Source organism: Nematostella vectensis, chromosome 13, assembly GCF_932526225.1.
Source record: "Nematostella vectensis chromosome 13, jaNemVect1.1, whole genome shotgun sequence".
Lineage (NCBI taxonomy): Eukaryota > Metazoa > Cnidaria > Anthozoa > Actiniaria > Edwardsiidae > Nematostella > Nematostella vectensis.
Genome location: NC_064046.1, coordinates 5,611,810 through 5,622,671, shown reverse-complemented (window position 1 = coordinate 5,622,671; position 10,862 = coordinate 5,611,810). Strand labels below are relative to the sequence as shown.

The window sequence follows — 10,862 nt, the reverse complement described above, 5'->3', positions numbered from 1 at the left end:
CGTAGTACGCGTAGTGCCAATAATTACGATACTTTCATTTATTTATTTTTAAATCCCACCAGTGTTAAGCTCAAGCTTATGTGACTTATGTACAAATATTTATACCTTTGCTATTTTTTTTGTTACTCATTTCAGTAAGGAGTATTTTTGTCCAAACAAAAAGCCTGCCCAAGAATATAACACAGGAGGCCCAAGATTCAGCATGGAAGCGAGTTCTGAGCCTGCGGTACTTCTGTACACGACAAGTTTGTTTTTGTCGCGTTTTGTAATTGTTCAAATGAACGACTTCTAATAAGTGTTTGCGATGTTTCGGATTATTGCCCGGGCAAGTAGTGTTAGCTTGAAAGAGAAGTGCACGTTGGGATCATCTTGTCGGGAGCTTCAAACGGTTCTTTGCCGTGGCATGAGAGTTCTAGTAGGTAAGTAAGCATCAGCAATATTGGTTGTTATGTAATCGTACGTGGACTCAATTCTATACTGTGGAAGATTGAAATTGTTAGTTTTGTTTGACTTTTTTGGGCTATTTTATTAGAGGGGATACACTAAACATCCATGTCAAATCATTTCATAAATTGTATGTGTAGTCTGCCAAGTATTTCGTGCTAAACTGTAGAATTTAACTCCACATCCAAACTTATTTGCATTTTCATTGGATTTGTTTGAATTTCCATTGCATTTATTGCGCCGTTATATAGAAATTAAGGTGCAAAGTCCAATTGGAGTTGGATTCTGCAATTGTACCGTTTCAACATATCTCACAACCATGGGCGTGAAATTGATGTAAAACTTAATATTTATATGCTTTTTAACCCGTGTTTCTTGATAGGTGGGGGAACAGGTTTTGTTGGTAGAAATTTGACTGCAGCTCTCAAGTCTAAAGGTCATGATATTGTTATAATATCAAGAACAGCAGGTCCTGGCAAAGTCACATGGGTAGGTCTGATAAGTCACATGGGTTAAATGTTATGCGCCGTTCTATAGAAATCAAGGTGCAAAGTCCAATTGGAGTTGGATTCTGCAATTGCTCCGTTTCAACATATCTCATAACCATGGGCGTGAAATTGATGTAAAACATGATATTGTTATAATATCAAGAACAGCAGGTCCTGGCAAAGTCACATGGGTAGGTCTGATAAGTCACATGGGTAGGTCTGATAAGTCACATGGGTAGGTCTGATAAGTCACTTGGGTAGGTCTAATAAGTCACATGGGTAGGTCTGATAAGTAACATGGTTAGGTCTGATAAGTAACATGGGTAGGTCTGACAAGTAACATGGGTAGGTCTGATAAGTCACATGGGTAGGTCTGATAAGTCACATGGGTAGGTCTGACAAGTAACATGGGTAGGTCTGATAAGTCACATGGGTAGGTCTGATAAGTAACATGGGTAGGTCTGACAAGTAACATGGGTAGGTCTGATAAGTCACATGGGTAGGTCTGATAAGTCACATGGGTAGGTCTGACAAGTAACATGGGTAGGTCTGATAAGTCACATGGGTAGGTCTGATAAGTCACATGGGTAGGTCTGATAAGTCACATGGGTGGGTCTGATAAGTAACATGGGTAGGTCTGATAAGTCACATGGGTGGGTCTGATAAGTCACATGGGTAGGTCTGATAAGTCACATGGGTAGGTCTAATAAGTCACATGGGTAGGTCTGATAAGTAACATGGGTAGGTCTGATAAGTAACATGGGTAGGTCTAATAAGTCACATGGGTAGGTCTGATAAGTCACATGGGAAGGTCTGATAAGTCACATGGGTAGGTCTGATAAGTCACATGGGTAGGTCTGATAAGTCACCGGTGTATGTCTGATAAGTCACATGGGTAGGTCTGATAAGTCACATGGGTAGGTCTGATAAGTCACACGGGTAGGTCTGGTAATTCACATGGGTGCTGTAGGTCTGATAAGTCACATGGGTAGGTCTGATAAGTCACCGGTGTATGTCTGATAAGTTAGGCGGGTACATAGGTCTAATAAGGCACATGGATAGGTCTTACATGGGTAAGTTTGATATGTAAGTCACATGTCTTCCCTCATTATGATTGTTTTTACTCAAGGAATGAGTTCTTGTTTAGCTCTTAAATAAACTCTGAAAACTTGAAACATGCAATAACATAGCATGGTATTTTTCTCATTATTCTTCAGGATCAGATAACAAAGAGTGGTCTCCCCCAGTGTCAGGCAGTTGTCAATCTTGCTGGGGAAAATGTTTTGAATGCATTAAGAAGGTAAGTAACTTTTTACTGTCACTGTTGATCTTTGGTCTGTTTTTGGCTACTATTTGTCTTCTTAGTTGGCAAACATGAGGTAAATAAATATAACTTAAACATATGTTCTTGATAGAATCAAGACTTTACATCATGGGTACAACCCATCCCTGCATGTATTAAACGTTGATTGGTATGACAAAAATATATACATTCTAATAGACATTATTAAAAAGTGGTATTGTCCTTGGAAGTTAAGGCAGATTTTCTATTGACATCATTTTAGACTGGCCTGGTATGTAAAAATTTATCCCTTCTTGAGGTGAAGAATGTGATTTCTGTTTTAGATGGGATGACAAGTATAAAGAAGATGTAGTGAGAAGTAGAGTGGAAACCACAAAACTATTGGCGGACAAAATCACTACCTCACAGAACCCCCCGTCTGTGTTTGTTAGTTCGTCAGCTGTAGGTTGGTGTCCCTTGGACATTATAGTAATGAAGTCCAACCCTCTGTATGTAGTCACACCTAATTGCTTTTACTATCCTCACCTAATTTTATGTTCAACACAATTTTAAACAGAGCAATATGAGTTACAAAAATGCCCTGGTCTCGTTGTCCTGATATCTTTAAAAAAAAAGTTCAATATTGGTGAATCAAAAAACATAAAAACTTGTCGTTTTCAAATAGCAATCATGGCATGCAACTTAGGTGGAATCCTGGATTTATGTGTCCCTCCATAATACCTATTGGAGACACCATCATGATCATGTAAAGAGTACTGTAGGTCTAGTAGTTGAGAGGCACTGGCCTATAAGTTAATTGTGAAATGTTATGAGATTTATGATCATGTTTGGTGTTTTCTTGATAGGTTTTTATCCTCCAAGTGAGACAAAAGATTATGGCGAGGACACTCCACCAAGTAATGCTGATTACTTTACCTCCCTGTGCGCCGAGTGGGAGGCAGCTGCTCAACTACCCAAGGAGTGTAAGACGCGCAATGTTGTAGTTCGTATAGGCGTGGTACTGGGTCGAGATGGTGGTACCATTCAGCAAGCTTACTGGCCTTTTTTCTTTGGCGGTGGAGGTAAGTTTTATTCACGGTCGGAGGAGAACGGTAAAGAATGATAAGGTTGACTTGTGAAGGGGCAAGGATACGGTTGACATGTAAAGGAGCAGGGATACGGTTGTCATATGAAAGGGCTAGAATTAGGTTGACATGTGAAGGGGCAAGGATAAAGCTGACATGTGAAGGGGCAGGGATAAGGTTGACATGTGAAAGGGGCAAGGATAAGTTTGACATGTTAAGGGGCATGGATAAGGTTGACATGTGAAGGGGTAGGGATACGGTTGACATGTGAAGGGGCATGGATAAGGTTGACATGTGAAGGGGCAGGGATAAGGTTGACATGTGAAAGGGGCAAGGATACGGTTGACATGTGAAGGGGCATGGATACTGTTGACATGCGAAGGGGCAAGGATACGGTTGACATGTAAAGGGGCATGGATACGGTTGACATGTGAAGGGGCAAGGATAAAGCTGACATGTGAAGGGGCAGGGATAAGGTTGACATGTGAAGGGGCAGGGATACAGTTGACATATGAAGGGGCTAGAATTAGGTTGACATGTGAAGGGGCAAGGATAAGGTTGACATGTGAAAGGGGCAAGGATAAATTTGACATGTGAAGGGGCATGGATAAGGTTGACATGTGAAGGGGTACGGATAAGGTTGACATGTGAAGGGGCAGGGATAAGGTTGACATGTGAAAGGGGCAAGGATAAATTTGACATGTGAAGGGGCATGGATAAGGTTGACATGTGAAGGGGTACGGATAAGGTTGACATGTGAAAGGGGCATGGATAAGTTTGACATGTGAAGGGGCAGGGATAAGTTTGACATGTGAAGGGGCATGGATAAGGTTGACATGTGAAGGGGCAGGGATAAGGTTGACATGTGAAGGGGCAGGGATTAGGTTGACATGTGAAGGGGCAGGGATAAGGTTGACATGTGAAAGGGGTAGGGATATGTTTGACATGTGAAGGGGCATGGATAAGGTTGACATGTGAAGGGGCATGGATAAGGTTGACATGTGAAGGGGCAGGGATTAGGTTGACATGTGAAGGGGCAGGGATAAGGTTGACATGTGAAAGGGGTAGGGATATGTTTGACATGTGAAGGGGCATGGATAAGGTTGACATGTGAAGGGGCATGGATAAGGTTGACATGTGAAGGGGTAGGGATAAGTGAAGGGGTACGGATAAGGTTGACATGTGAAAGGGGCATGGATTAGGTTGACATGTGAAGGGGCAGGGATAAGTTTGACATGTGAAGGGGCATGGATAAGGTTGACATGTGAAAGGTGCAAGGATAAATTTGACATGTGAAGGGGTAGGGATAAGTTTGACATGTGAAGGGGCATGGATAAGTTTGACATGTGAAGGGGCATGGATAAGGTTGACATGTGAAAGGGGCAAGGATAAATTTGACATGTGAAGGGGCATGGATAAGGTTGACATGTGAAGGGGTACGGATAAGGTTGACATGTGAAAGGGGCATGGATAAGTTTGACATGTGAAGGGGCATGGATAAGGTTGACATGTGAAGGGGCAGGGATAAGGTTGACATGTGAAAGGGGCATGGATATGTTTGACATGTGAAGGGGCATGGATAAGGTTGACATGTGAAGGGGCATGGATTAGGTTGACATGTGAAGGGGCAGGGATAAGTTTGACATGTGAAGGGGCATGGATAAGGTTGACATGTGAAGGGGCATGGATTAGGTTGACATGTGAAGGGGCAGGGATAAGTTTGACATGTGAAGGGGCATGGATAAGTTTGACATGTGAAGGGGCATGGATACGGTTGACATGTGAAGGGGTAGGGATAAGGTTGACATGTGAAGGGGTAGGGATAAGGTGACATGTGAAGGGGCAGCTATAAAGTTGTGTTGAGGTGAGGATGGTGAGGAGGTAGGAAAGGGCTTAAGGGTAACAACATAATTTGTAATAATATTTCAACTGCATCTGTTTCACATTACTTTCTATAACAACACTCTACACAACATTTTACACCAGTACTCCACACAACATTCTATAGAAACACTCCACACAACATTCTACAAATAAAACATGCTTGAAGATTCATGGCATACTTTGCGGGGCTCCTAAGGTCACCCCCGGGTAAGACCCGCTGGAAAATTTTATAAGAGTTTAAAGTTCCAAAACGCTAGAAGCTGCTCTGCTGTGAATAGTGACATAATTAATGACGTCACTATAAGCAAAAAAGTGCTGACGTCATTAAAATGAAAAACATTCATATCTCATGAACAAAACAACATATAACAACTAATCTTGATATCTGTCATGAAGGTGTCAAGGGTGGTGCACCAATATAGTCATGTGTTTGTAAAGTAATCAATGACGCCATAGAAGCAAAAATATGCTACGTCATCAAAATAAAAAAATATATATATTTTATTAAAGAAACATCGTATGATAACAAAACTCGGTAGGTGTGATGTATGTTTCAAGTTTATCATTGCATGAGATGGTCACGTGACGTCATCGATGACGTCAATTAAGTAAAACTACCCTGACGCCGTAACATCGAATGACAACTAAACTTATGTGTCATGTAGATGTCAAGGGTGGGAGGAAGGGGGTATATCCGTGAAATCGTTGACGTCGTCAAAAACAGAAATATAATAATATTTAATATTTCTTAAATTATTAAGGAAAAATAAGAAAAGATTTGGTCAGTTGGAGCTCCGCTTTCAGGCAATGCCTAAATCAATATATTATTGATATCCAATCATTATTTAGCCGATCTATTCATTAACACTGAAGATTATAATTTGCTTATCGGGAACCCGTAAACAACCGGGACGCTACCGCTAGCTTTCAGAAACGCTCTTCTTCGCCTGGAAACTCTCCCGGTACCCTAACGGGCCCGGTAATTACCGGGAGTTTTGAGAAACGACCCCCTGAACACTTTCTTGTGATCCAGTCGTATTTATACGGAAAGAGCGACGTTTTTGCTCAGCTACCGGCTTTGGTAAAAGCCTGGTCATCCAAATCTTGCCATTCTTTTCAAAGTAGCCCGCATTATTGGCGATGTGGTCGTTTGCCGCAGAAGTCAATCGTCCATGAGCAAGCGGAGAAGGTCCAAGTGCTTGAAGATCAGATCTAAATTGACACGAATCCTTTCTTGAGTTTAAGGGTGTTGGAACATTTCTCTGAGGGCCGTTGCTAGGCAAACTTTAGGACGTTATAAATCCGCCAAACATTGGTGAAATGGAATATTTTAGGCATGGCATCATTGTTTATGAATCTCTAAATTTTGATGAAGTCATCAGGCGATGACGTCATCACATGTATCACAACAGAAAAATTATATAATCTTAGCTGTTCAAGTATCTGCAATGATAAATGTAGCTTTATAACATTATTCGGAAGGGTGCCTTCAAAGCTACGTATGCGTTTTCGATTCTTCCAAATAATAAAATTTTCACACATTTTTATTTTTCCACTCTTATTTGAATAATTTCTTTAATTTCTAAAATAAAAAAAATCGGGGAATCGATACGTAGTTTTATAGAGGGCAACTAGGTGAATATTCTCTGCCTAAAAAATCGCGGAGCGTCCGTTCTTCGCAAAGATTATATTGTTAGAAACGCAAACCGGAAGCAGAATCATCTACGCATGCGCAATTGAATAATATGATAAAGCCTGTTTACTTATGCGAATTTTGTGATATATTTCTTATAAAAACATTGACTTTTCTCTCGCTTTTTACAGCGCGACGAAGAAAACTGTGAACACCGGAAATATGTATGGAATGTTTGTTCTGACCAATCACTCGCGAGAGATTCAAACAGTCAACTAGAAACATGTCTCAACATTTCTCAGTGTCTGAATTCTCGCGTCTGATTCATCAGAAGACAAAAAAACATTCCACACATATTTAAGGCGTTCACAGTTTTACTGGTTGCGTTGTAACAGTGAAATACGCATTGAAACAACTCTTTTCTTGCTCAAATCAGCACTTCAAGTCGCTAAGTAGGTGTCCTAGGTTAAAAATCATGCTTGCCCATTTAAATTTTACGTTTTTTGCTGGTTATTACGCCCCCCCCCCCCCCCAGTTTCGGGCGTTTGTTTTCGAAGCTAATATAGATTTAGGCATTGCCTAAAAGCGGAGCTCCAAACGACCAAATCTTTGCTTATTTTCGTTAATAATTTTTTAAATATTAAATATTATTATTTCTGTTTTATGACAACGTCAACTATTTCAAAGATCACGCGACCAACTTGTTATACCCCCTTCCCCCCACATCTACATGACACATAACAAGTTTAAATGTCATACGATGTTTCGGCTTCAGGGTAGTTTTAATTTTTTGACGTCATCGATGACGCCACGTGACCATCTCATTGCACTCCACTTGAAACATACATCACACCTACCGAGTTTTGTTGTCACACGATGTTTCCTTAAATACGAGGTTCCGCTATAAAAGGGAAAGCTCCTCCCACCCCCGGGCTCGAATTTGCAATTATAATTAGAACACTGCAACGCTAGCAGTCACAAATGATAAGCCTTCTGTAAAATTGCTTATCTCTGAGCCTCAGTCGGCTGGAATATAACTATTTTCGCACAGGTAACAAGACAGTTGTGTTTAAAGATTGTTAAACTAATTATTTGCTGTCCACTCACGTTTTCGGTGCAAAAATTTAAATTTTGTGCTATCCATAATCTAGTGCACCTGCATAAATTATTCTCGCGCTGTGATAAAAATGCTCGTATTTTAGAGCGCACACAGCTTGGTATAGCATTATTTTACGATAGATAGAAACATTTTTAGATGGACAACTCTAGGAATGATATTTATTTTGGTTTAGAATGTGAAATTTGAATTTAACGCTCAGATCAATTATCCTGACATGTTCTCTCATTGACGGCTGATTGATAACTGATTGTTCTTGAGCCCGGGGGTGGAAGGAGCTTTCCCTTTTATAGCGGAACCTCGTGTTTAATGAAATATGAATATTTTTACTCGGATGACGTCACACATCACGTGACCATCTTTTTGCACCCCCCTTGACACAAACATGACACCTGCCAACTTTGGTGGTGAAACAATGTTTCTTTCAAGAGATATGAATGATTTTGCTTTTAATTACGTTTTTGTGCTTTAAGTGAGGTCATCGATGACGTCATACAACACCTGACCATATTGTTGCATCCCCCTTGACACCTACATGACACCTACCGAGTTTGGTTGCCATACAATGTTTCCTTCGTGAAATATATATATCTTTCATTTTGATGATGTCAGCTTCTAGTCTATATTTTATATCTTTGATGATATCAGCTTCTAGTCTATTATTTTATATCTATAGTTTATATTAATCTCTTGGGAAAAAAAGAAAAAAATAAGTTAGAACTGGAGTTTCGAAAAAAAAGACTAGACTTCGTAGCAACGGGATAATACCATAGGCCCTTAAGTAAACTTAACGTTTAAGTTAAATTCCCTGCTGGAGCGTCGGGCTGCAGCATGAAAATAACTTAAACAAAGGCTTAATTTCCCACAATTTGTCTACAACGTTTCTTCCCGAAAAATTGTGCACTGACCGAAAAGGAACATACTTCTGAGGTTCCATTTTGGTATTTCGAAGAAAGAAACAGTATTTCATTCCGTCAGAATAAGTTTGATTTTATCGACTGTCAGTTTTAAATTCGCTTCAGACTAGTCACGCCCCCAAAACTAGTCTTACTAGAAAACTTTTCCAGCGGCTCTTTCGCGGGGGTGACCTTTGGGAGCGTCCACAAAGTACGCTGGTTCTTCGAGCATTCAAGTAAAACTCCACACAACGTTATATAACAACACTTCTGACGAAATTCTATAGCAACACTCCACACAATATACATAATATAGCAACATTCCACAAAACATAATAAAGAAACATTCCACAAAACATTATTTAGCACCACTCCATACAACATAATATAGCAACATTGTACATAACATAATATAGCAACACTCCACTCAACATAATATAGCAACACTCCAAACAACATTGAATAGCAACACTCCAAACAACATTAAATAGCAACACTCCAAACAACTTCTATACAACACTTCTTACGGCATTCTATAGCAACACTTCACACAATCTTCTATGGCAACACTCCAAACCCTACAGCAGCTCTCCAAAAAAAACTATATTATATCACCAAAAACAACATTTTTTCGTGTAATTTTTATGTTTCAGGTGTTATTGGAAGTGGCAGACAGTTCTTCCCCTGGATACACATCCAAGATATTTGTGGGATTATAATACATGCTATTGAGAACAATCACGTGACCGGTGCCATCAATGGAGTGGCACCAGAGATAGCAACAAACAAAGATTTCACTGAGCATCTTGCTGGTGCCATGTGGAGACCTGCTATCATCCCAATGCCTGCTTTTGCCATCAATACTGTGTTTGGATCAGAGCGGGCCACTATGCTCCTTCAGGGGCAAAAAGTACATCCAAAACGAACACTAGAGAGCGGATATACATACAAGTATCCAGAGTTGAAAGCAGCTCTTCAGAATGCTATTAAATGATAGTTTGAACACGGCTATTCCGTATGACGGCTGGACCAATTTTTTTACTATGAGGCGCAAAATAAAACGACAGGGGAGTTTCTCAATAAAAATAATAAAAATCCCCACAATCCTTAGTTATTATCCTTAGATAAAATATCATTTTATCATTCAATATGACGCAAACTTTGGGAACAGGTACACCCGATCGTATTCACTACTTCTAACGACGCGAATTTGTAGACGTAGCTAATAGCGGAGCCAGCGCGGCCGCAGTCCGCGCGCGGAGCTCCATAGGTATAGAAATATGGTATAGCTGTGCGACTTGGTTTTGGTGGTCATCGCGCGGGTACCCTGTGTGTCACAATCCATCAATCCAGTCAATCGTGCAACTCCCAGGCCCCACTTGATCTAACGCTGTTGTGTGTTTTTTACCGCCTCGCTTTGTGCTGCAAAGTTCGTATGTTCATAGAAGAAAGGCAGCTTGAAAAATAGTATTTAACACATTGACCCCTCAACCGGCCTGTACCGGCTTTGGGAAGTACCCACAACCCAAAAAATTCATAAATGCAAAATAAACACAACAAGATGAAGATACTCAGGCATCAGTCTAAGGGATATATGCATCCAACCAAGGTGTTGACAACTACTCTTAAGCCAAATAATAGCACAGGTTCTTTGACAAATTTCAAATCGAACAAGGAAAGAAAAGCAGAATCACCCCTCTCAATAAAACGCTCAAAATACCACACAAGGGAGAGAGATCAGCAAACACAGCTCAAGACACAAATAGATACCTTTATTCTGATCCTCCAGGTACATTTCCATGGGCTCAAGACACAATGTCCACTCCTTGAAGGCTTCTAAAACCACGAAGATGCCTTTACGTATTGCAAAGAATTCTGGGAGATCCAGGGAAAAATTAACGAAGGGAGGGCCAGTCAACACTCCTCTCCCCAAAGTCAGATGGTTTTTAAACAGTCTTTTCACCCCGAAGCCAAACAAAACAATTCCAGGTCATACAGACCCAGAATAGCAGTGTAAACAATTTTGGGATCAA

The 10,862-nt window shown here is 40.4% G+C and overlaps 1 protein-coding gene across 1 annotated transcript; it reads left to right on the top strand.

Annotated features, from left to right (window-relative positions):
* The first annotated feature begins 222 nt into the window (after positions 1-222).
* On the top strand, positions 223-9,840 carry LOC5518073 (epimerase family protein SDR39U1). The gene is made up of 6 exons (XM_001637945.3): positions 223-419; positions 827-933; positions 2,150-2,232; positions 2,559-2,680; positions 3,081-3,296; positions 9,483-9,840. The coding sequence occupies exons 1-6, from the start codon at positions 305-307 to the stop codon at positions 9,821-9,823; spliced, it is 984 nt and encodes a 327-aa protein (XP_001637995.2). The 5' UTR covers positions 223-304; the 3' UTR covers positions 9,824-9,840.
* The last annotated feature ends 1,022 nt before the right edge of the window (positions 9,841-10,862 follow it).